This window comes from Rana temporaria, chromosome 4 (genome assembly GCF_905171775.1).
Source record: "Rana temporaria chromosome 4, aRanTem1.1, whole genome shotgun sequence".
Lineage (NCBI taxonomy): Eukaryota > Metazoa > Chordata > Amphibia > Anura > Ranidae > Rana > Rana temporaria.
In genome coordinates, this window is record NC_053492.1 from 292,407,707 (window position 1) to 292,435,464 (window position 27,758).

General features: G+C 44.0%; 1 protein-coding gene across 1 annotated transcript in view; it reads right to left on the bottom strand.

Moving 5' to 3' along the window:
* Positions 1 to 8,154: 8,154 nt before the first annotated feature.
* Positions 8,155 to 27,758, bottom strand: part of LOC120937326 (pantetheinase-like) — a 58,779-nt gene continuing 39,175 nt past the window's right edge. The window contains exons 5-7 of the mRNA XM_040350447.1: positions 25,982 to 26,352; positions 13,430 to 13,594; positions 8,155 to 8,362 (exon numbers count right to left, since the gene is read on the bottom strand). Coding sequence (XP_040206381.1) covers positions 8,237 to 8,362; positions 13,430 to 13,594; positions 25,982 to 26,352 — 662 coding nt within the window. The 3' untranslated portion in view covers positions 8,155 to 8,236. The remainder of the gene's footprint in view (positions 8,363 to 13,429; positions 13,595 to 25,981; positions 26,353 to 27,758) is intronic.

Genomic DNA, 27,758 nt, shown 5'->3' on the forward strand with positions numbered 1-27,758 from the left:
TCTGCACAACACACCCTTTGTCAGCTCTGAAGATGATTATAGATTTAGCTTGTTAGCACTTTGAGAGTGGCACAGACTATTAATTAGAGTGAGGCATTGTATTTGCACTTTTGCAGAGGACACCATATACATGCTTTGCAGTTTTTTGAATAACAAAAGACATCAATATTGGATACTTTATATATGATTTTTATTTCTATGCATTTAAAATATTATGTCGTTTTTGTTTATTTATTTACTGGCATAGTTTTGGCAAGTCTCACAATTTTTTCTCCTCAAGCAACTCTGGCTTCTGACGGATAGACTCCTAGGACAAAGCCCCAGAGACAGGGCGAAATGCATCAGGACAGGGCTTGGTCTCAGGTGATGCTGGGGCTGAGGCCGCTCTTCACTATTTGATACACATTCAGCTGACGGTGTGTGGTGCCTCCATATGGCATATCTTGTTAGGCTGCTGGGATGAGCATTTTAGATGCCAGCCCCCTCTTTGGTTGTGGATCATGTGTGCAGCATTTCAAAAAAGTTCTTACAGGTCGCAGTAAGCAAACAAAAATGATGTTGTTTTTTTAGGTTTCCTTGCATGTGATTGGGTATTCTTTGCAAAGTGAAGCTTCATCTTGTTTATGAAGATCTGGAGCAGCTTTGCTTGCAAAGGAGTACATATCATTATCTTTTTTTTAACCACTTCAGCCCCGGACCATATTGCTGGTCAATGACGGGCCACTTTTTTGCGATTCGGCACTGCGTCGCTTTTACTGACAATTGCGCGGACGTGCGAGGTGGCTCCCAAACAAAATTGGCGTCCTTTTTTTCCCCACAAATAGAGATTTCTTTTGGTGGTATTTGATCACCTCTGCGGTTTTTATTTTTTGCGCTATAAACAAAAATAGAGTGACAATTTAGAAAAAAAAATAATATTTTTTACTTTTTGCTGTAATAAATATCCCCCTAAATATATATAAAAAAACATTTTTTTCCCCTCAGTTTAGGCCGATACGTATTATTCTTCATATTTTTCATTAAAAAAATCGCAATAAGCGTTTATTGATTGGTTTGCGCAAAAGTTATAGCGTCTACAAAATACAAAATAGGGCATAGTTTTATGGCATTTTTATTAGAATTTTTTTTTTACTAGTAATGGTGGTGATCAGCGATTTTTATCAGTACTACGACCTTATGGCGGACACTTCGGACACTTTTGACACATTTTTAGGACCATTGGCATTTTTATAGCGATCAGTGCTATAAAAATGCATTGATTACTATAAAAATGCCACTGGCAGGGAAGGGGTTAACACTAGGGGGCGAGGAAGGGGTTAATTATGTTCCCTGTGTGTGTTCTAACTGAAGGGGAGGTGGGACTGACTAGGGAAAATGACTGATCGCTGTTCATAAATTGTATGAACAGACGATCAGGCATTTCTCCCCCTGACAGGAACAGGAGCTGTGTGTTTACACACACAGCTCCCGGTTCTCGCTCTGTAACAAGCGATCACGGGTGCCCGTCACGCGCCCCTATTGGCTGAATCGTGATCTCGCAAGCAACCCGGTCCGAAAATCCATGACCACGGCTGCGGGACCCGCAGACCCGATCGCTGCCGGTGTCCCGCGAACAGTCACAGGAGCTGAAGAACGGGGAGAGGTGTATGTAAACACACCTTCCCCGTTCTTCACAGTCGCACTGTCATTGATCGTCTGTTCCCTGATATAGGGAAAGACGATCAATAACGTCACACGTCCAGCCCCGCCCCCCTACAGTTAAAAACACATATGAGGTCACACTTAACCCCTACAGCACCCTCTAGTGGTTAACTCCTAAACTGCAATTGTCATTTTCACAGTAATCAATGCATTTGTGTCTGCCATAATGTTGCAGTCACGAAAAAAATCGCTGATTGCCGCCATTAGTAGTAAAAAAAAAATGCCATAAAACTATCCCCTAATTTGTAAACGCTATAAATTTTGCACAAACCAATCGTTAAATGCTTAATGCAATTTTTTTTACCAAAAATAGATAGAAGAATACGCCTGAACTGAGGAAAACATTTTTTTTTTATATATATATATCTTTTTTGGGGATATTTATTATAGCAAAAAGTAGAAAATATTGATTTTTTTTTCAAAATTGTCGCTCTATTTTTGTTTATAGCACAAAAAATTAAAACCGCAGAGGTGATCAAATACCACCAAAAGAAAGCTCTATTTGTGGGAAAAAAAAGGATGCCAATTTTGTTTGGAAGCCACGTCGCACGACCGCGCAATTGTCAGTTAAAGTGACGCAGTGCCGAATCGCAAAAAGGGGCAAGGTCCTTAACCTGCATATTGGTCAGGGTCTTAAGTGGTTAAATCCGAGTTTTAACTGTAATGATCATAGGGCAATTTACAATGCATCAAATTGAATAAAAAAGCTAAAATGGTTTGTTTGGATGCTAACTGCTTTTTCCCCAACAGACTTCCCAGAATAGGCAACCCGTCAGATTAGGTAACATAATTGATGTTTCATCAGCTAAATACTTACTGCGCATGCGTAGCAGGTTTGCTAATGGGACAGAACACCTGCAGTCAGAAGGTGGCAGCGGACATGTTACTACACCCAGCTACGTCTTGAATTTCACTGTCATTTTAGCAATAAACTGAGCCGATATACATAAATACAGTATCGTATATTGACATCTGTGATGCTGTTTTCAATGTTACCTTTTGAAAGAAGCTAGAGGCCAGCAATAGAAAGGTGGCGGAGGCCATCTTGGTACACCCCACACTGGTCAGTAGTGATGTCGCGAACCTAAAATTTTCGGTTCGCGAACGGCGAACGCGAACTTCTGCAAAAGTTCGCGAACCGGGCGAACCGCCATAGACTTCAATGGGCAGGCGAATCTTAAAAACCCACAGGGACACTTTCTGGCCACAATAGTGATGGAAAAGTTGTTTCAAGGGGACTAACACCTGGACTGTGGCATGCCGGAGGGGTATCCATGGCTAAACTTCCATGGAAAATTACGTAGTTGACGCAGAGTCTGGTTTTAATCCATAAAGGGCATAAGTCACCTAACATTCTTAAATTGTTTGGAATAACGTGCTTTAAAACATCAGGTATGATGTTGTATCCATCAGGTATTGTAAGGGTTAGGGTTAGGGTTAGGGTTACAGATAGGGTTAGGGTTACAGATAGGGTTAGGGTTACAGACAGGGTTAGGGTTAGGGTTACAGATAGGGTTAGGGTTAGGTTTAGGGTTACAGACAGGGTTAGGGTTACAGATAGGGTTAGGGTTACAGTCTGTAACCCTAACCCTAACCCTGTCTGTAACCTTAACACTAACCCTATCTGAAACCCTAACCCTAACCCTATCTGTAACCCTAACCCTATCTGTAACCCTAACCCTATCTGTAACCCTAACTCTGTCTGTAATAGGGTTAGGGTTCACAGTGAAAGACCAAACTCTGACTATGTCCTCAGAACTTTTCGAGTTCAGGGTACGTGGCCTCTGAACACAGGGCATTATTCTAGGGCCAAAGGGAATCACAGCACCATGACCACGACGGCCCCTGCGGGGTGGCCTGCCTCTGCCTGTAATTTTTTTTAGATTAGTTTAGTTGTTCTATGCGTGCAAGCTACTGTGCCACCAGATATGAGATGTGGCACTGGACAGGTGGGCACAGTTTACCCTGTGAGGCAATAACACCCTGGCAGACAAATGACTACTATTATGTATTGCAGTGAATTTTGTATTTATATCTTATCAACTGTGCCAACACAGTATAGATGAGATGTGGCACTGGACATGTGGACACAGTTTACCCTGTGAGCCTGGGCCCCTTACATTACACAGCACCCCACAGCTCTGGGCCCCTTTACATAGCACCCTGCACCACTGGACCCCCTTTATATTACACAGCAGCTTGCACCACTGGGCCCCTTACATTACACAGCACCCTGCACCACTGGACCCCTTTATATTACACAGCACCCTGCACCACTGGACCCCTTTACATTACACAGCCCCCTGCACCACTGGGCCCCTTACATTACACAGCCCCTTGCACCTCTGGACCCCTTTACATTGAACAGTACCCTGCACCTCTGGACGCCTTTACATTACACAGCACTGCACCACTGGACCCCTTTACATTACACAGCACTGCACCTCTGTACCCCTTTACGTTACACAGCACTGCACCACTGGACCCCTTTACATTACACAGCACTGCATCACTGGACCCCTTTACATTACACAGCACTGCACCACTGGACCCCTTTACATTACACAGCACTGCACCACTGGACCCCTTTACATTACACAGCACTGCACCTCTGGACCCCTTTACATTACACAGCACTGCACCACTGGACCCCTTTACAATACACAGCACTGCACCTCTGGACCCCTTTACATTTCACAGCACTGCACCACTGGACCCCTTTACATTACACAGCACTGCACCACTGGACCCCTTTACATTACACAGCACTGCACCACTAGACCCCTTTACATTACACAGCACTGCACCACTGGACCCCTTTACATTACACAGCACTGCACCACTGGACCCCTTTACATTACACAGCACTGCACCTCTGGACCCCTTTACATTACACAGCACTGCACCACTGGACCCCTTTATATTACACAGCACCCTGCACCTCTAATCTAACTAAACTATACAGTGTATAAATATATGTACAACTCCTGGTGATGTATATATATCCTCTACACACCGTAACATTAACTGACTAGCCTGCCTGCTCTATCTAACTCCAAAAAATTACACTCTCTCTCTCTCTCTGTCTCTCCCTGTAAACCACGCAGCACAGATTACAGAGGGAAAAAAAGCAGACTGATTGATTAGCCCTAACAAGGGCTGTTTGGGGTGCTGTTCTAACAGCAGAGATCAGATGAGTCTTTCAGGACTGGAGTACACTGGCCTAAGCTAGTGCTTTCCCTATAAAATCAGCAGCAGCAACTCTGTCCCTCCTCTCACTAAGAATGCAAGTTCAGAATGAATAAAAAATGGATGCTGCCCTAGAGGTGGGAGGGTCTGGGAGGGAGGGTATGCTGCTGATTGGCTGGAATGTGTCTGCTGACTGTGAGGTAGAGGGTCAAAGTTTGCTCAATGTTAATTAATAGGAGGTGGATCGACCATCGCATATGTTCGCCCGCAACGGCGAACGCGAACAAGCGAAAATCGCCGCAAACTATTCGCCGGCGAACAGTTCTGTAGATCTCTACTGGTCAGTGCTAAACCTTTAAGCACCATACACACTATCAGTTTTCCTGCAGGTTTTCTCCTCAGATTTACCAAAACCATCTAATATGAGATCAAACCTCAAGAGTTTCAATTTGTATTCAATCAGGCAGGCCCTTGCACTACATGGTTTTAGTAAACCTAAAGAGAAAACCTGCAGGGAAACTGATAGTGTGTATGGGGCTTTAGGCTTTGAAAATTTAAAATGAAAACAGCATGACAGATCTCAATATACTATATTGATTTATATTTTCCCACGTTATTCGCTAAATGACTGTCAGGAAGGGCATGCCAACGTCCAAGATGGCGGCCGTAGAAGACGGCCAGTGACTCCTGTTCCTGTGAGAGCGCCGTTAGCGTGCATGCGTGCGCCCGTGCGTGTGCGCGCCGTGGCGTGCACCCCATGATCGTTTGGCGCCAGACAGGCCATTTAAACTGGGCCACTTCCCGGGCTCAAGTGCTGTCCGTTCTACAGCGTTTTGTGTATCCTGATTCTGGTATCCGAATCCTGTTCCTGTTACCCCACCCGGCTTGTCTCTGACACTCCTGCCTTCTACCTGCATCTGACCTGGCTTGTTTGACCTTGTTCCTGCCTGCCGCTCCTGCTACCTCGCTGCCAGCCCAATACCCGGGCTGCACCTTGACTCCGCTCCTGCCTTTGCTTTGGTTCCTGACGTGCCCGCTAGTGTATGACCCGGCCTGCCTGCATCCACTTTCTCTCCAGTCCTTCTCAGTCCTGTTGTGCACCCATCCATCCGCAGCTTCTTCTGCCCTCCTGCCTGTGGTGCTCCTGCACAAAGCCATTTCTGCTATCTGCTGACAGCTGCTCCTGGGCTTCTCCTGCACCGGTGTCCTCCTGCGGTTTCTTCAGAGGTTCCAGCCCAGCGACTTCATCAGCGATCCTGCCAGGCACTCGTGCGACCATGCAATCTTGCGCTTCCTGTCTGCTCTACCAGGGGCTCTGAGTCAGAGCTGTAAGAGAGGCTGTCCTCCGCACATCAGGCTCTACCGCCAGGGACGTGACAATGACTATGAAATTCAAGATGTAGCTGGGTGTAGGAAGATGTCCACTTGTGCCTTATGACTGCAAGTGTTATGTCATTCGCAGTAAGTAAGTGACGGAACCCTTACTTTAGTTTCCTAATTTGATGGGTTGCCTAATCTGACAGAACACCAGCTACACTTGGGCAGCACACATACTCTATTTTCCCCAATCCCCTTCCCCCTCCCCCTTTTCCCTTTCTTTCCTGCTTACCCCTTTTTCTTTCTTTTTTTCTAGTTTCTTTTTGTCTAGTTTTTCCATTTTTACTACAAAGTTTTTCTAGGATATAAGCTTATCAAGGTTCCTTGGGTGAAAGGAACTCTACTTCTACTGTTTGTATTGACCTTGTATTTGTTTATCTGCAGTGTTTTTACTGTTGACTTTATTTCTCTATGTGAACCATGCTCCTTGCCCATGCTGATTGTTGTTTTGTGGGAGCATGTAGACCCAGATAATCCCCTGTATGATGTAAAATCTGATAAAGACTTTAAAACTTTCCACTTATTCCAAGCTACAGAATAATCTGCCCAAGTATTGGGAGCTAAGCTAAATTTATGATGGAATCATTGATGATAGCTACATTAATTCCCAAAGGTGGTTAGGACAGACATGACCATCTTGGTCTGCCTCTGGCAAAAGCTCCAGAGGCATCTGCCTCTTGTTTACTTTTATCAGGAATATATTTAGACTTCACCCAAATATTTAATTTTTAGGTTTAGGTTTTAAGGAGAACAACATTTCTTAATAACTTGATAATAAATGGGAATTTTTAAGAAAGGCAATTGATAGCAAGAATCACCCCTTTGATATCTGAATGAGGCCCCAATCACACTTGAGCAGAGCGATTTTCAGGCGTTTTAATTTGAGAGTTTTGTAAGTGTTTTGCAAGCATTTTAGAAGTGTATTACAAGCATTTTACATGTGTATTCAAACTTCAGGTGTTTTTACGTTAGCCAATAGAAAACACTAGGGGAAGGAGATTAGGGGCGGAGAACTGCTTGCTCAGATGTGAACAAAGTCTATTTTACGTGGATGGGCTTTTGTTTGTTGAGCCTATTAGAGTTCAAAGCTTCAAGCAGAAAATTGCTTGGGCGTGAACTAGGCCTGAAATAAAATGTACCACACTATAAAACCTGATTCAAAAACAAATACCCATCCTAGAAAAGTGGAAATAGTTTTAAAATAAGAGCATGAAACAGAGCAACCCATTTGTAGGCATTTAAAAGGTATGAATTATCAAAATAAAAACCCAATAAATTGAAGGCTTCTGGGGCAATAGGTAAATGCCTAAAGGCAGACTTAATATCTGCTTTAGCTAAAAGAGCCTTCTTACCAAATCCTTTAAATTTTGTTTATTGCTGCATTAAAGGAGACATATGAAACTGAAGTTGAGGAACCATCAATGTCATCCTTAAGAGAAGCCCCTTTCGGTAATGACAGGTGATGAATTAGTCTCCTTTACTTTTTTCTATTGGATTATAAATAGAGATTAAGCACTCCAAGGAGAGATCCAGGCCCCCAGTGCTGGCTAACTGTACTTAGACTCACTGGCCAGTGTTTTCTTTAACTTTCAGTTCAGGTTCTTTATAACAGATTTGTATATTGTATCTCTTGTTACAATTTTGTGCTGCTTTAGTGGTTGTTCCACTCATTTTCTTCTCTTCAGGGCTTTTGTCTGTTCATTAAAGCCAATTTAAAGCCATGTGTGTGGTGGGGAGTGTGTTGTTTCTCTCTAGAGTTGTGGAAACTGGGAATCTGGGACCAGACAAAATAACGACTCCTTCAGGGGTGAGCACCACATCAGTCCTGTATGAAGGCCATCTTTGGTCACTTTCATCACCAACAACAATACAAAACACTGTAAAAAATAATAGATAATAGATTTATTAATATTTTTTTTAAACTGGCTAATATTGATCTTTCCTCCAGTTATTGTTTTAAGCCATTATTTTAAGACAGCAAAGAAACATTTAAATCTTCTGGATCCTTCTGATAATTTCTACCCAGGAGAGTGACGCTGAGAAGTGCATGTGAAGATATATTTGCATTGCTTACTAAGCGCCCATCGTTTAATACCTAGAGTAACACAAAGAAAATAATTTCATTAGCAGCTGATCTTCCATTTTACTTGTAATTATGAAATATATTATTAAATTGTAACAATCTAAATAATAAAATAAAGTGTATGTAAACCCTAAATCTATTTTACAGTGACTATCAATTATTAGAAATATTGTTAAATTGTAACAAACCCAATGATAAAATTAAGAAAGCATTCAAAGATGTCACGTAGTAAAACAAGTTTATATATTTTCTCTAGATAATTTTTGTTATTCCTCTACTTTTGTATGTGTACTCTACTCTTTATCTTTAATAAAACGTGTGAACAAGAAATACAAGTTTATAGTAAGTATTATGTGGAGAACTTGTCAAATGAAAAGAACACTGTTACAGAGTAAATGTATGTAGAAGTGCAGCTAAAGTTGGCCATAAAAAGTTCCAATCTGTAAAATCTACTTGTATGGTTGCTGTTGTTTTCCCTTCTAATAAGTTAATGCTGAAGGTATCTACAATTTGTTCTCAACCTCTCTACATAGGCCTAAACTTGAATGGTTGTCCAATGTGAGCAGTCGTATTAAGGGAGAGGGATGGTTAGAAAAGATGTCCAAGCATGTGTTATTGTATCTATTTGATGTTCTAAATTTAAATGAGTTATGCAGTTAATTTTGTAAAGATGGGTTTCATTGTTTATGTCAAATCAGACACACTTTAATGCTGTAATTTAAACTATAAAACCAAAAAAGATGTATTCCAACAAATTTTAATTATGCAGCAGCCCAATACCTATACATGCAGATATGTTAAAGAGGTTAGCATCAGTAATGCAAAGCAAAATATGCTAAGCAACCATGTAATGATTATTGGTTTCAGACAAGGTGGTTTTAGTATCTCTGAAACAGGTTACCGCCTAAAAATATTTGCACACTATGGGGCAGATTCTCATACATTCGCGCTGCTCCTGGGCAGCGTAATATATGAGATCTACGTTACACCGCCGCAGGTCTACAGGTTTACATCCTGATTCTCAGAACACTTACCTGTAAACTTGCGGCGGTGTAGCGTTAGATTGCTCGTCGCAAGCCCGCCCAATTCAAATGGGGAGGGCACCATTTAAATTAGGCGCGCTCCCGCGCCGAGCGTACTGCGCATGCTCCGTCGGGTAAATTACCCGACGTGCATTGCGCTAAATGACGTCGCCCCGACGTCATTTGCCTAGATGTATACGTAAATGGCGTCCAGCGCCATTCACGGACGTCTTACGCAAACGACGTAATTTTTATTGAATTTGACGCGGGAACGACGGCCATCGTTAACATTGGTTGCGCCTGCTAATTAGCAGGGGCAACCTTACGCGTCGGGTACGCTACGCAAACGACGTTAATTCGCTGCGTCGACCTCGCGTATGTTCGGGAATCGCCGTACTTACCTAATTTGCATAGACGACGGGGAAAAGCGACGATGCGACACCTAGCGGCGGGAAAAAAAATTACTTTTAAGATCTGACAGCGTAACAGCCTTACGCTTGTCAGATCTAATGGGTACCTATGCGCAACTGATTCTAAGAATCAGTCGCATAGATACCCGGGGCCAGATGAGGTGTTACGACGGCGCTAATGGTGTTGCGCCGTCGTAACGCCTTTGAGAATCTGGGCCTATATTTACTACAGTTTAGGACCAATTCATAATTTAGCATTGCATTATGCTGCTTTTCAATGGGCTTCCAACACACCACAACACAACAAAAATTTGACCTGAAGTAAATCTTTAATGTAACCAATGCACGTCCATTAGCACCAAGCATACGTGTATAGTGTGCCATTCAGGATAAGTGGTATGTTTTACCTTGCATTGCATTTTAGCGTTACTACAGACAGGGCACAGGGAAGTCATTGTCTACTTACACTTCTAAAGACTTGGTAAACATTCTCTGTACTGCAATTTGTTGGTGTAAAATTGTGTTGGATTCAATTCCTGTGTCCTATTAAGGACTTAAGCTGCTAATGGTTGGTTTTAAGTCAGCAGGTGGCCATACTGTCTGGACAGACTGGGTCTAAGGAGGTATGTCAATGGATAAAGCAGCACTTGAAACAGAACACTGCATCTATTGGTTTTAGAAGAAATACACTCTGGATCTGGGCCAGCACACACAGTGGAAATTAATGTATGTAAACCAGAATCAAAATACATACAAACCTGAAGAATGCAGAAGCAAAATGCAAGCAAACCACAATCAAAACTCATATGTTATTTAACCTGTACCCAGGAACATAGAAAGCACTGCATCACCAAAACTGGACAGCTGGCCTGTAAAACTGTTACCTGATCTCACCATTCAAGTCTGTTGCCATAGACCCGACCTGTGTTGTGGCAACGGACTAAGTCTGGTAGTGGTGTAATTGTGTGGGGAATATGTTCTGGCACATATTAGACCTTGTATTACCAATTGTGCATCATATGAATGACAAGAATTCCTATGTCCACATCTCTATATGTACTAGATCAGTAGTTCTCACTGCCTGTCCTCAGGACCCACTAACAGGCCAGGTTTGCAAGATAACTGAAATACATCACAGGTGATATAATTTGCTGCTCAGTGATAGCAGTATTCTAGTCTGCATCTCCCTAAGGGGGCAAATCTGGCCTGTTAGTGGGTCCTGAGGACAGGAGTTGAGAACCACTGTACTAGATGAAGGTGAATTTATCTAAAGTAGCCTCTTATTGTAAAGCTGAAATAAAGAAGAAAAGCAGTCATGTCTGGGCCATATGCCTTTAGAGACCTTTAAAGAATTGCCTCAACTGATGATTTCCCTATGTGCTAGACTGGTTGGATTTTAGTGTGAGATCTAGGAGAGAGTACAAAATAATAATATAAGTGCAGGGAATGTGTCCCTTTAAAAAGACAGATTACGTATAGGGAGGGGTACAGAAAAAAGTGAAAAATATACCTATAATGCAAAAGAAAATTTGTACTAAAACTTAAGTAAAAAAACTTTTGAAACATCATCCATTCCAAAATATTCTGTTCCAAATGCCACTTTATGCATTAACATACCTCCTTGGACCCCCAGCCAATCCAGACCGTATGATCACCTGCAGGTCACTTTAACTCTTAAAGCAGTTGTATACCCCTCTTGCACATTTTTACCTACAGGTAAGCCTATAATAAAGCTTACCTGTAGGTAAAATGAATATCTCCTAAACCTGTACGGTTTAAGAGATATTCCCCTTCGGTGATACATTGGAAAAAAATTGGAAACAGTAACCTACCACTGAAAAGGGAGACATATTGCAATAGAGGATATGGGGAGAAATATGAAAGAAATTAAAGAAATATGAAAGAGTATGGGCAAGCTGGATAGAGAATCCTATGACGGCTTCAGCATAAATAGGGTAAGAAGAGCGGATAAACTACACCATAGAATAAAGGGGTTAAATGAATGTATAAATGTTATGTATGTTAGATGAAATTAATGTTAAGTGGAATTTTATCGAAGCTCCGGAGAGAGCAGATAAATGTAAGTTGTAGAATGAATATGTATATTTTTTAAGGAAAAAAGAGATTAAAAAAAAAAGCCTATAAGCTGCTAGACCTTGCAGGAGCGGAGGACTACCATGCGCAGGAGTGAAATCATTGCGGCTCTGGCCACTCACAGGGCTGGAGTCGCGAACCCGGAAGAAACACAGAGGGAATATGTCAGTTCCTTCAGTGGTGACCGGGAGGCAGTGCAGGCGCTTCATTCTAAGGCAAGTATTTAATAATGAGCTAGTATGTGGTGCATACTAGCTCATTATGCCTTTGCACCGGTTCATACACTCCAGCGCCTATAAATGAGTTTAGGGGATGTCGTTTTGTAATGTATTGCTTAGAGAACTCTAATGCCCTGCACACACGATCGGATATCTGATGGAATCTAATCCGACGGATTTTTTCAACAGATATCCGATAAAGCTGACTTTCGATCAGTCTTGCCTACACACTATCGGTCAAAAATCCGACCGTGTCCAAACGCTGTGATGTAAAACACTACGACGTGCTGAGAAAAATGAAGTTCAATGCTTCCGAGCATGCGTCGACTTGATTCTGAGTGATGAAAACGGTCCATCGGTCCGTTTTCATCAGGCGAACCGATCGTGTGTACAGGGCTTAACAGTAGAGGGGCTAGAGCATGGGATACTTAAAAATGATCGGCAGTGTTTATGGGACAACCTGCTTCTTGAGTAATAGAGTGCCTTGAACAGTCTAAGGTCCCACCACTGAAGACCATGGGGCAAGTCTTTTAGGCATCTGGTTATCTTGCGCTAATGCACAACTGCTGGTACCCAGTGCAGTTTCCAAAACACTACACAGTCACAGGGATCAGTTTAGTGTCTTTACTAATTAGCCCCCAGGACAGCAGCCTCCTTCCAGCTTCCTCCTCAATGAGTGAAACGGCACCTCTCTGGATCAGACACCATGTGGTGAGGTTCTGCAATTGGTTCCAAGCAAAGTCCATTCAGGCTCTTAGCCCTGACATCACTGAGGTCTCTAGAGCAGCTGTATCGTCCATGGGCTGCCTGAGGGCATCAGTCCCATTGGCTCTGGAACCCTCCTGAGGAGAAAGAACCCAGCTCTTCAGTGCTTCAGACCATTTATCACCATTCCAGACCTCCTTTCCAGGGATTGGCTGAAACCTGTTACATATTCAGGCAAGTTATTTTGAATCTCCCACCCTAAGCTCTGGAAGTTTCTTCCAGAGGCAGGGGGAACCAATCAAACTCCCAGCCTGTGAAACCCTGAACAGATCAGGAAAAACGATCACTGCTCCCCTAATTACAGAAAGAGACAAAACGAGATATTCCTAGCATCCTACGCTATTAATGTGCTACACATTGTTAATTTAGGCTACAACATTTTTTTTTTTATGTTTTGCAAATTTAGGTTTGAAATACTTGGTATATATTTACTCAACACAACATCGCCTTATATATTATTATATTAGGGATGATATTGTTGCATAATATCATGCAAAAAATGCTCAGGTAGTGAAAGGGTTAATATTCCAATAAAGCACCAATACATAATGAGTGACTCATGGTAGTTACCTCAAACAGTTCAGGTGCCAGTTTAACACCACTTAGCAGAACCTCTGGAAACACATGAGAGGAGTTGAATGTACCGCCAACAGAAAATGATTCAAATTTGGTGAAAGCAGTTTCTGGAGCCTCAGCAAGCGACTCAAGGCTGTTATACTTTAGTAAAGTACACACCTAATTAAGAAGAAAATACATTTTGAATAAATGCCAAAAAATAAAAGACATTAAAAAAAATGTAACTCTGAAAATCAAATAAGGGATCTATTTCCCAATTCACTTATCAGTTCAAATGCCAAAGTTTTTACAAAAGCTTAAATTTGTTAATGTGTAATGTGTACACCAAGGCTGCCCAATGTTTGCCAAAGAGATGCATATCAGAGACACTGGCTTACCGTACAATGAAGTAATAGAATATTTCACAAGACATGACTTGAAAAATGTGTTAGCTCCCAGCAGCTGATTTCCACTGTAAAGTTTCTCAGCATTAATTAGTGAGGCTCTTGTTTGTTTCACACACTTTACTTACCATGAATGCATAACACACTTTGAAAGTTAAGTGAATTTGTAGTTGGTGTACAGTATTTTGAGCAACTATTGCAATCATTCATTTAAAGTACGGTACATTTTTATGTGCGTCATAGGCTTCTATAGAGTCATCACCAAAGCATCTCCTGACTCAGTAGACAGACCCATAGAAGTCTATCAATTACTTTATCTAATAGTACTGTAAAGGGATAGATGAGCACCATCAGTGAAAATTCTTATCTGACAGTATTGCTGTCATTTCTACCTTTAGGAAGAAAACACAAAAAGTTAACCTTTTAAAATGGGCATACACTAATAAGTTTTTGTGGGAATGTTGCATATGAAAAAAAAATTGTCTCTACATTCAATAATGGCATCAAAAACATCATTCGAAAATTACTTCAAAATACGATTTAGTTTTAACTTTCAATCTTGAAATCAATGGAATTTTTCAAATGAAAACCACATTAACAGTTAGAATTTTACTCATTTAATTGAAATTTCCCATCCTGCTCCTTTTGATTTTGTTCATCACTAAGGTTGAAAACAATTTAACCCCATTAACAATTAGAAAATTTTACGATTTTTCAGAAATCAACTTTTTTTTCGGATGAACTCCTTTTCTAAACTAAATTGTCATATTGTCAACTGATCATATATAAAAATCAACAACTGTACTGGACAATTCATTGACAGGTATAAGTTTCAAGTTGAGTGACATGCAATGAGAGATCTGCCCATCCACATATGCAATGCTGAAGCATTGAGACTAGACACAGTATTCTACTAAACATGGCTGAGGTCTGGATTCAGATCATGTGTTGTAAACACTTCATTCAATTTTCTCCACAGAAAAGGGAAAATTTATTTTTCACCACATGGAAATCCTTCATAGAATATTTTTTATCGGATTCTGAAATTTCCCAATTAATGACTTATTTTCAATTAACTGAATGTTATACTAGGGCAAACTCAAATAACCGATTGGGAAGGTTAAAGATCTTACAAAATCATTCCCCACATTTCGCAACTCTTACCCATTAAGAGAATATGGAAACTAAGGGCCAAATCCACAGCCAGCAGCGCAAATTAAGTTACTCAAAACTTATGTCATTTAAGTTACGGCGCCCTAAGTTGGTGTCGTAAGTGCCGTATCCACAGCGCATTTGTGCACAAAATTGCGCCAGCGTAACCTAAATTCCAAGGCGGGGTTATTGCAAGTGGGAAGGAAGTGGGCGTGCTTCATTGTAATGAGCCGTGACCCCATGCAAATGAAGGGCCGGCCGTACTGCGCATGCGCGCACTAATCTGCTGCTCACTGCGCATGTGCAGAACTTTGCTCGGCGCAATCAGTGAGATAGGTAAAAGGCCAAGCGTACTTAGTTTGAGGATCGCCCTGTGTATAAAAAGCCCCAGTCAAACACACTTCCATTGCAAAAGTATATCCCAGTGTTTCCCTTCCATGAGCAATTTGCTTCTGCTCTTAACGTTTGTTGGTGTGTTGTTAAGTTGTGTTTGTGAGAAAAGTGTTTGAGGAGTTAGAGTCTAGTTGGTGTTTGTTTTAGATAAGTGTATTTTGTTAATTTGTTTGTTATTGTTTTTGCTGATTTTTTTTTTTGTGCTTGTATTTTGTTTGTTTTTTGTTCGTGTTTTATTTAGAATTTATAGTAGCTGTCTGCTTGTGTGTTTAGTTTTTTGTCTGTTTTTTGGGTGTATATTTTTGTCTGTTTTTTGGGTGTATATTTTTGTCTGTTTGTTGGGTGTATATTTTTGTCTGTTTTTTGGATGTATATTTTTGTCTGTTTTTTGGGTGTATATTTTTGTCTGTTTTTTGGGTGTGTATTTTTGTCTGTTTGTTGGGTGTGTATTGGTGATTGTTTTTTGGGTGAGTTTCTTGGTGCTGGGTGGTGTCTGTGATGGCCCCCAAGCGCAGGAAGCTTAATTTCACCCTGGGAGAGAAGCGAATTCTTGTTCGGGGCATCGTGCGATATGGGCGATATCTGCATGGCCCTGAGAGCCGGAAACCCCCCCCCCGCCAGGAGGAAGGAGCTCCTTAAATGGATAACGGATCAGGTAAATGCGGCAGGGGGGGGAGACCAGGACCCCCGCTGGCATACAGAAAAAGATTAACGACCTTAGGAGCATCGTCCGCAATAAGATGGCAAAGATGGATGCCCATACCAGGGGTACTGGAGGAGGGGGACCCTGCCCAGTCAGACTGACGGAGGAGGAATGGGCAGTGGCCCAGTGTTTCCACCCACAGCAGGTGGTGGGCCTGCCTGGCTATCAGTCAGATGTTCCTGTGAGGACAGGTAAGTTTTTGTTTTTTTCTCTCTGGTGATTAGCATGTGTGGGTGGGGGAAGGGAAGATGTGCCAAGTGTGTGGATCCCCAAACCTGTGATTGTTTTGTGTCCTCCACAGATGGCCAGGAGGTTGCTGGCCCATCAGGCCAGGAGGTTGCTGGCCCATCAGGCCAGGCTGCTGCACCACCCCCAAGACAGGCTGCTGATGACTCCCAAGAAGGGCAGGATTCCCCAGGGGAGGGGAGTGGCCAAACCTCCCCTCATGAGGAGGTTGAGGGGGAGGAGGATGAGGGGGAGGAGGAAAAAAATATTCAGATTGGGCGGGAAGTCCTGTTGGCCTCTGATATGATGACCTTTGAGTCTTCCCCTGAGGCTACCCCAGAGGCTGGCACCAGTCAGGCCACCATCAGGGGTAGCCCCTCCCACTTCTCCCCCAACAGGCCTCCACCCACAAGGGTCACTCTATCCCCTCCTCCCAGGCCACAAGCCTCAGGGGCAAGCAGGATGGCGACCCAGGACACCATGGAGGTGACCGAGCGTCTGCCGGTCAGTCTGCTGAGGTACAATGCCCGGCAGACCCGCACTCTGGCTAAAATGCTCCAAAAAATTACCCAGATGGAGCACAGCCTGGGTGTAATGATGGAGGCAGTCATTACATGCATGAACGACCTACAGACCGCCACAACAGGCGTGGCCCGGGAGGTGACTGCCCTGACCCAGGCTGTGCAGGACAATACTAGGTCTGGCCAGGCCAATGCGGCTGCCCTCACTGCCTGTCTCAGTAGAATTGCAGTGGCCTTGGAGGGCAGGCCAGCAGGGGAGGCTCCTCCTTCCCCTGCTCACCCCCCCAGGAGGCTCCTCCTTCCCCTGCTCACCCCCCCAGGAGGCTCCTCCTTACCCTCCCCCCAGGAGGCTCCTCCTTCCCCAGCTCACACCCCCCCCCCAATGGACATCCTCCGCGAGGGCGTGGCCATACCCGTGGTCAGCCAAGGCGTAGCAATCGCCACCGATAATTAATTAGCAGGGATACTTTTGTTTTTTTATTTTTATGTTTTTTTTTATTTTTATTATTTCATTTGGTATTCTGTACTTATGATTTGATTTATGTGTGTGAATGATGTGTGAATGTGGGGGGTGGCATTCCTGATAAAATAAGGGTGTCACCCTCAGTTTTGGTGGAGTAGGGATCCCCAGGACCAGGGAGAAGTGATCCCAGGTTCCTGAATGGTGTATGAATGCACAGTGACATAATTGGAGCCGTGGCGTGGCGTTGCTGCTCCCAAGTACCAAAGGGGGGGGGGACTTGGATCTAATCCAATTTGATGTGCATGTGATGTGTCTGTGCTAGGGACCACAGTGGCGTGCAGAGTAAACGCACATTAATGATGTCACAATGAGAATTCATTGTGACATCATTAATGTGCGTTTACTCTGCAAATATGCATTCTGCGAGGCGTCTCCTGACTGCTGTTCCCTCAGAAGAGGGGGTACCCTGGGTTACTAAAGTCACTATTATAGATAGGGGCATGGATGCCCCTGGCATGGTGGCATACAGATTGTAGTCCAGCAAGTGTGTGTGGTCAGCTCTTCCTTCATGGTATTGCTTTAGCTGACCTTTACACGGCATGTGTAAAATTAGGGCTGCTTTTATAAAGTGTAAAATTGCTCCGGGAAACTAACAGAAGCGCACAGGTCGTAATCTACGCCGCACACACTTAATTTTGTGGATCGCCCTATCTCCCTCATTTGCATCTTTGCCTATCAAATACAGCGGCGTGTCTAGCGTAATTTGCGCACAAAGAAGCGCCGGTGTAATTATTTTAGGTAGGACGGAAATACCGGAATTTCATGCGTATCTCGTTTTGAGGATCAGGCGCAAAGATACGCGCCGTGTAAAATTAGAAATCTCGAGTTATCTGCTTTGTGGATTTGGCCCTAAACACTTATACAAATACTATACAGATACAATGCACAATCTACTACTTGAGACAGTTGTTGATGTTAGTTTATTGGATTTATTTTATTTTATTCAATTTATTTTTGTTTTTTCTCTTATTAAGAGATATTTTATGAAAACTTCTTCTGTTATGTTTTCTGAGTAAAAATATGCCCATTCCTCTGTGCTTCCACCATGGATACAGACCCCTTACCCTGGTTATTCCAGGTTAAGTCAGTATAATATACCAATGCGTAGGGTCCTTGGCCTTTGATTTCTACTGTCTTTCAGAAGCTCAAATAAACAAACTAAATAAGAACATGGTTGGTTAACCACTTCAGCCCCGGAAGAATTGGCTGACCAATGACCAGGCCAATTTTTTTGCGATTCAGCACTGCGTCGCTTTAACTGACAATTGTGCAGTCATGTGATGCTGTACCCAAACAAAATCGATGTCCTTTTTTTCCCACAAATAGAGCTTTCTTTTGGTGGTATTTGATCATCTCTACGATTTTTACTTTTTGCGCTATAAACCAAAAAAAAGCGACAATTTTGAAAAAACACAATATTTTGTACTTTTTGCTATAATAAATATCCATAGGAGCACTTGTGCTGGCTTGCTCCCAGGACCAACTGCTGCATCCATTGACACAGACAGTGGGAACTCGGCCCTGCCCCCTGCTCCCTTGTCACTGGAGTTGATTGACAGGAGTGGGAGCCAATGGCTCCCACTGCTATCGATCTGCCCAGTAAGGAGGGACCCAGCCAAGCCCTGCAAACACAAATTTATATATATATATATATATATATATATATATATATATATATATATATATATATATATATATATATATATATATACACACACACCAGTATATTTTATGCTGTGTGCTTATAAATAGGTATAGAAATAATAATGCCCTGTACACACGATCTGATAAAAACGGGACCGTTTTCATCGGACGAACCGATCGTGTGTGGGCCCCATCGTTTTTTTTCCCCAATTGGTGAAAAAAAAATAGAACCTGTTTAAAAAATTTCTGATGGTTAAAAAAACGATAGAAAAAAAAACATTGTCTGTGGGGAAATCCATCGGTCAAAAATCCACGCATGCTCAGAATCAAGTTGACGCATGCTCGGAAGCATTGAACTTCATTTTTCTCTGCACGTCGTTGTGTTTTATGTCACCGCGTTGGACTCGATCGGATTTTTAACCGATGGTGTGTAGGCAAGACTGATGAAAGTCAGCTTCATCGGATATCTGATGAAAAAATCCATCGGTCCGTTTTCATCGGATGAACTGATCGTGTGTACAGGGCATAAGTCTTATTATCAGTTTACTAGGGCATCAGCTAGTAATTTTCCTGGCTTGCGATTTAAGCTTTTCCTGAACTCCCTTTTTGACATGTTAAAGGGTCACTAAAGGAATTTTTTCGCTAAATAGCTTCCTTTACCTTACTGCAGTCCTGGTTTCATGTCCTCATTGTTCGTTTTTGCTCTGATGTTGCTGTAATTCTGCTCTGTTCTGGACACTTCCTGGTTGTCTGTTTCCTTTGAACCACAGTACTGGGAGCTTCTAGTTTCGTTTTAAACCCTCACTTCTCTATGGCTCTATACAGCACAGAGGCAGCATAAAATGCAAAAACTGAAACTAAAGGTACATTATATGATTGTTTTTTATCTATTTTTAATCGTTTTTAAAAGGAATCAGTTAACTATTATGTCTCTATACCCTGTAAACAGTCATTTGAGCAAAAACAATTTTTTTCTTTTACAACTCCTTTAAGGATATATGGGCAGGTTTTAAGATGCCATAGAGGTTTATTTACTAAAGCTGGTGCACAATCAGTCTCACTTCTGCAGAGAAAACGGAAAATTGTATACTCACCTTTCCGTAATTTTCCTTTCCTGACGCATCTTCATGGCAGCACACAATGGGTTGTGACTCCGCCCCCACAACCTGACAGGATTGGTTACCTATAAATTTGAAGAGGGAACACCCCGCACCATTCTCTGTATATATCATCATTAAACAGCAGGGTGGGATCTGTGTGCTGCCATGAAGATGCGTCAGGAAAGGAAAATTACGGAAAGGTGAGTATACAATTTTCCGTTTTCCTGACGCATTCATGGCAGCACACAATGGGAAATAACTCGCCAGTCGGGAGGGTTTAATGCAATAGTATTTATTTCCTAGTGAGCGGAAGAATTGGCCCTGATGATGGATCTACCAAAGTCGGCTGTAGACAAAAGAGCAGCGTCCACTCTATAGTGGGATATAAACGTATGCCTGGAAGACCAGGTTGCTGCCCTGCAGACGGATTCTGATGAGACACCACAATATGCTGCCCAGGATGTTGCCACTGCCCTGGTCGAGTGCGCTCTGATGCCTTCCGGAACTGTAAGTTGTTGAACAGAGTAGGCCTTCTCAATAGTTTTGACTAGCCAGGAGGCGATGGTACGAGAAGTAGCTGCTTGGCCGCGTCTGGCTCCGTGTGGAATGATCAGGAGAGCCTCTGTCTTTCGAAGGTGAGTGGTAGCCGAAAGGTAGCTGGATATGGTAGTTTTAATGTCCAAGGCGTTAGGTTCGCCGTTCTCGTCCGTAAGATGTGGAAGGACGATATCCTGGTTGTAGTGGAAGGCCGAAGAAACCTTTGGTAGGAAACGGTCTGAAGGCCTTAGTACCACTCTGTCGGATAGGAAGACTAAATAGGGCTCCTTGGCCATCAGAGCCTGGATCTCTGACACCCTTCTGGCTGAAGAAATAGCGATGAGGAAGGATAATTTCAGAGTCAAGTCCCACAGGGAAATGGAGTCAAACGGAAAAAAGGGTGGTAAGGAGAGGGCCTCTAGAACCACCGAAAGGTCCCATGTAGGAAAGGATGGTCTTCTGGGGGGTCTGATCTTCAGACAAGCTCTCATGAATTGAATAACCAGAGGGTGAATAGCCCATCTAGTGCCTGTTTTGGCAGACAGGGCGGATATCTGTACCTTGAGGGTACTTGAATTCAGTCCCTTATCAACGCCCGACTGCAGGAACTCCAGAATTTGGGATGGAGCTGGAGAGACAGGATCCCAGCCTTTTAATTGTGCCATCAGAATGAATCTTTCCCAAACCTTAGTGTAGGTGGTATTTGTGGAATTTTTCCTGGCTTGCATCAGTGTCGCTATCACCTCTTGGGAGCAACCTTGTTCTCTCAGCCTAATCCTCTCAACCTCCATGCTGTTAGGTGCAGTCTGTCCGGGGCCGGATGGAGGAACTGGCCTTGATATAGGAGATCTGCTGAGAACGGCAGGTGGATTGGAGGCCGGGTGTTGAGCTGCAAGAGGGTCGTGAACCACGGCCTCCTCGGCCAGAATGGCACCACCATGATTACTGTGACTGAGGACCTCCGGAGCCTGGCTAGGAACCTCGCTATTAGAGGAGTTGGGGGAAAGATGTACCCCAGGTTGAAGTCCCAAGGGTGTACTAGGCAGTCTGTCCCCTCGGCTGACCGAAAGGGTGCTCTGGAGAGGAACCTCGGGCATTTGGCATTCGCTGGTGTTGCTGCCAAGTCGACCTCTGGGATGCCCCATGCCTTCGTTAGGAGGGAGAATGCTTGGTGGCTCAGATAGTCGGCTAGCACATTCTGCGCCGCCGGGACATATACTGCATTCAGGTCAGGAAGGTGTACCTGAGCCCACTCCACTATGGGACGAACTTCTTCCAACAGCGTACGACTCCGGGTACCACCCTGTCTTCGAATGTAGGCCACCGCGACCTTGTTGTCTATCCGGAGAAGGACACTCCTCCCTCGTAGTAGAGGTGCGAAGGCTAAGAGGGCTTGGAAGGCTGCTCGTAGCTCCAATACGTTGGAGACTACACCCTGAGCTGGAAAGTGCCACTGACCCTGGACCGCATGGTCCTGATAATGAGCCCCCCAACCTCTCTGACTGGCGTCTGTTGTCACTATCTCCGGACTTGGAGGGGCTATAGGCCTGAATCTTCTGAGGTTGGGGGGGTGAGTCCACCACCAAAGCGAGTGCTTCACCCAGTCGGGAATACGGATGGACTGGGACATTGAGGTCCCGTTCCACTGTCTGAGGAATGCGTTCTGCAACGTTCTCATGTGCCACTGGGACCACTGCACCATGGGTATGGTTGACGCCATGGAGCCCAGCATGCTCAGGCAGGTTCTGGCTGACGGACGTCTGGAGGACATTAGATTTTGTACTTTCTGCACCAAAGGTACTACCTTCTCTAACGGGAGCTGTACCCTGTTCCGCTTGGTATCCAGCTCTGCCCCCAGGAATATCATGACCTGTGAAGGTTGCAGGCTGCTCTTCCGCCAGTCGATCAACCAGCCAAAGTTCTGGAGGGTCAATATTAGGGTCTCCCGCTGGAGGAGCAGAGTCTCCCGATCTTCTGCCAAAAGGAGAATGTCGTCTAGGTAGTGGTGCACCCGTAGCCCCTTTTCCCTGAGGAGTGCAATGAGGGGAAGGAGAACCTTCGTGAACGTTCTGGGTGCCGAGGAGATGCCGAATGGTAGACATCGGAACTGGAAGTGGCACTTGTTGATGGAAAAACTGAGAAATTTTTGGAAGGCTGGATGGATTGGCACATGGAGATAGGCGTCCGACAAATCTACGGACAGCATCCAGTCTCCCAGATTCACTGCCAGAAGGATGGACTGGAGGCTCTCCATCTTGAAGGCCTCTATTCTGATTCTTGCGTTGAGCCGCTTGAGGTCCAGAACGGGCCGAAGATCCCCCGACTTCTTTCGCACCAAGAATAAAGGGGAATAAAATCCCCTGCCCCTTAGGTGCGGAGGAACCTCTATAACTGCCTCTTTCTGAATTAACCCTCGGCAAAACAGGAGCGACAGGCTAGTTTTCCTGGCAATGCAGCAGCACCGCACACCCAGCAAGTATTTGCTGCAGGACGGGTATGAAAATGCTCGTGGTGAACTGAAGGTGACCGTCTGCGGTGAGACCGGCTTCGACGGGAGCGGCTGCGATGTGATCGGCTATGCCTAGACCGATAATGACGAGAGGGTGATCTTGACCGACTTCTGCGTGAGCGTTTGCTAGATGCATGGCTGGATCTCCTTCTTTGCCGTGGACTTGCATCTCTAGGCCTGATGGGACTGCAAAAACAATGCAGTGTTAGTGGCCGGCACTCTTTTGTCTCTTCACTACTTACCAACTTGGACGGCCTCCTTACCTTGTTTGCTGGTGGTGGTCTGCTAGGGCAGTGGGCTCCATGAAAAGGATGCAGGGACAGCAGAAGGTGTCTGAAAGGAGAAAGGAAGATGTTAGGCTTAGGAGAAGGATAAAGGAGCAGAAGGGCCTGAAAGGAGAGAAGCCCCCAAGTACCTGGAGAGCTTTCCTGAAATTTTTTAGGCAGAGCAGCAGCCTAGAGGGAGGAAAAACAGATTTCCCTATTTTAAAACTGGCGCCGTAGTCGCGGCGCTGATGACGCGGCCGCGCATGCGCAGTAGCGTCCCGCGCCGACCGCCGCCATCTTGGGTGAGGGCGAAGGGAACCGCCGACGCCATCAGCCTGCTGCGCGCATGCGCAGAGCGACCAGGAGACGCGGCGGCGAGAGGGACAGCAAAGCCCAGGTAAACTATTGGGAAACTGGGAACTAGAAGTAAAAATAAGACCACTAATAATGAGCCAGAGCAGCAGCCTAGATAGAAGCCTGAACAGCAGCCTCTGGAGGAAGCACAGAAGCTAGCAAAAAAGGAATGGGGAGCCATGCCATATTAAGCTATTTAAAGCTTGTAAAACAGCCAGGATAAATTGCCAGGATGAGACCTTGAACAGACCCCTGAGACCACCAGAGCGGGGTTCCCACCATATAGCTCTATTAGAGACTGTACAGGACTTCCAAACAGGAGAGGCCTGAACCTGCTGGGGCGATTGCGGTAAGAGGCAAATCTTCTTGTAACGTCCAGTCTTGTCAGGTGAGGATAAAAAAGAGAATGGTGCGGGGTGTTCCCTCTTCAAATTTATAGGTAACCAATCCTGTCAGGTTGTGGGGGCGGAGTCACAACCCATTGTGTGCTGCCATGAATGCGTCAGGAAATCAGCTTCTAACCTCAGGTTGTTCAATTAAGCTTTGGCAATATAACTGTCAGGGACTTACCTCTCAATCCCGCCGGACCACCATTCGGTTGAGACAGCAGTGCTCACCTGTAACGGCGCGCGTTCATTGCGTGGGCGCATGCGCCAATGGCACGCGTGTGTGCACAACAGGAAGGCGCGGGAGCGCGCGCGTGCACGTTAATTCGGCTTGGCACCAAAACTCCCTTTAAAAGCTCACTTGTTTCCCCAGCACATTGCTGTCTGATCTGCAGCTTCTAATGCCCCGTACACACCATCACTTTATGTGATGAAAAAAAATGACGTTTTTAAAAACGTCACTTTAATTGACTGTGTGTGGGGGAAAACGTCGTTTTATGTCTTGTAAAAAACGACCAAAAAAAATTGAAGCATGCTTCAATTTTATGTGTCGTTTTTCAAAAGTGCACTTTTTACTTCACAGAAATTGACCGTGTGTAGCAAAAAACGTCGTTTTCTAAGACGTTTTTTCATCCACGCATGCCCAGAAGCTAGCTTCAATGGTAAAACGTGGTGGAACGTAACCTCACTTTGCAAGAACATTGTGAGAAAAACGATGGTGTGTAGGCAACTTCGTCTTTGAAAATTGAAGTTTCAAAAACGTCATTTTTTACTTCACAGAAAGTGTCGTTTTTTTTCATCACATAAAGTGATGGTGTGTATGCGGCATTAGTGTTAATTTGCATCTGAAAACCTGATTGTTTGTTTGAACCTTCTGACCCGGCTTGTTGACCATCCGTACCTCTCCAACCTCTGACTTTGGCTTCCGTTGACCTTGCTTATCTGATTGATCCACCGCTGCCAGACCCTCCTGCCTGTACCCCGACTATGCTCCAGCCTTCCGTACCTGATTGCCTGATTATCCATTGTGACCCGGCTTGCCTGACTCTGCTATCATCTGCTGTTCACTAACCAGCTTATCCTACCAGCTTGTTGCCGTTGTACCTGCACCTACAGTTAGGGTCGCTGACCCACTTCCTCCGCTTCAGTGGTTTCCAGTCCACCACTCCAGAAGGAATCAGCACCCCGCAGCAACTACACGCTTAGCGGCACTCCTACCCCGCCGCGCTCCCGAGCCTGCTGTCTCCACTTCAGCGGCTCGCGAGCCGGAGCCGTAAGAGAGGCCTTCTCCTGTGACCAGGCTCTGGCTACCAGGTACGTGGTACATAACAATAACCTGGAAGCTGATTAGTTTCTTTGTAGAGGTAAGACTGATTTTGCACTCTCCAGCTTTAGTAAATAAACCCCTATAGTGTACCTTACCATGCTGCACATGCAAAAAGTGAGGCTAGTTCACACATATGCAAATTTATTGCGGGTTTCCCCACAATTCGCATGACAGGCAAGTGTGACTGGTTTAAAATAGAACCGCTTCACACATGTCCGGGGCAACCGCGGTCTGCATTCAAAAAGGGTCCTATGCGTCTTTGGGTCCGATTCAGGTGCGAATTCAGGCAGAAATTCGGACTTGAATTGCACCTTAACTGGTGCACAGGGATGCACTGGACCCCAGGCACGAACCCGCGGCCACACATATGAAAACCCGGCCTGATCAAAAAGAGCATAGCTTATCTAGCGTATCAGACAATATTCTCACATAGTGACTGTTTGCAAATCAACCTGATCCATGTTGCATATCAAATCTGGGGAATCGGTTTAATCATTTCTGTTATTGATAGATAAAGGATTACCTCTACATAAAAGACTTGGTGAGGTCCATGCAAGCCATCATAGGCCCCAAACACATATACTTCATCATTCCTCTTCTCCAACATACTGTAGCTGAGGTGGCAGCAAAGATTATTATGACAAACTGTAACATTCCCATTGGAGTCTTTCAGTTCAGTAAGATTAAATACATCTAGAAAAACCTTTCCTCTGAAGACTTTGTTTTTTGATAGTGGTTTATTCATTTTAGATGCAAATAAATTCCAGCTGACCAGTGAACAGTTTGCATTATGTCTTGGATGGGATCTCAGTTCTGATATCACCAGCTGTCCTTCATCTAGATCTTTGTTATAATAGTATGGTCCAAGTTTATCTGGTGAGAACACTCCACTCCCTTTATTAGGAAATAAATTAGTACATGAATGACTAAAATCTAAAACAAGTTCAGGTTATATGCATATAAACAACATTACAACATACCCTACAAATACATTTGTGAGTGACAAAATGGAGCAGTTCAGTTAGCATTCAATGTTTTAAGCCAGGGATAAGCAATTGGCGGACCTCCAGCTGTTGCAAAACTACAAGTCCCATCATGCCTCGGCCTCCAGGTGTCATGCTGGTGGCTGTCAGAGTCTTGCTATGCCTCATGGGAGTTGTAGTTCTGCAACAGCTGGAGGTCCGGTAATTGCATATCCCTGTTTTAAGCTATATTACAAATCTTGACTCATTTTGATTGATGTATTGCTATGAAGGGCACAAGATATGATTTAATAACTGTTGTAACTATAGTATGCTTTGAGTATGTGCAGAAAAACAGCTCATACACTATCTCTTGATATTTACCTTCTTCAGCTCTTATACATCCATATCCCTCATGGAACATAGCAATTTTTTACATTTCCATTATGGGTTTGTTTATTGAGCAATAACCTTATCAATACCTAAAATAACAAAGTAATACATAAATTGCTCTTTTGGTGGCAAACTAGGCTTTCTTTTGGCAATATTGTCCTGGCTGACAGGGAAGGGGTTAACACTAGGGGGGGCGCTGAAGGAGTTAAATATGTTCCCTAGGGAGTGATTCTAACTGTAGAGGGAGGGGACTCACAAGGGGAGAAGACCGAACTGTGTTCCTCTGTACTGGGAACACACATCGGTCTCCTTACCTCTGACAGGACATGGATCTGTGTGTTTAAAAACTGACCACACTCGGCATGCAGGCACAGTGTGGTCAGTTCTCTAGCTATGCTGGGAACTCACTGTACTCTCTCCTCCAATAATTAGATCTGTCCTGACACCCCCCCCCCCCCCCCAGCTGCAAAGCCATTCACTGGGAAGCCATTCACTTTCGAGTCCAAAAAAATTAAGTTCAATGCTTCCGAGCATGTGTCGACTTGATTCTGAGCAAACATGGATTTTTGTCCGATGGAGTTCCACACAGACAATCAGATTTTTCTATCGTTTTTTTATCCATAGGAAAAATTTAAAACATGTTCTTTTTTTTTCCACTAATGTTTTCATCGGACAAACCGATCGTATGTACACAGCTTAATAACTAAAGGGAAAGAAGTATTTATAATTTTATTAAATTTTTATTTTTTTATATCTAGAAAAATTTTTATTTTGCCCTTCATTTCTATTTTGAAAATAATGGGTTTTACAAGATGATCCTTTGAAATCACTGTAAGTGGTTAAACCTTTCCAGCCACAACAAAGCTATGGTAAAGGGAGAAGGGTTATTGGCAGAAGGCAGCTCCTAACAGTAACAGGACTGTGGCACATTTATGGAACATCAGT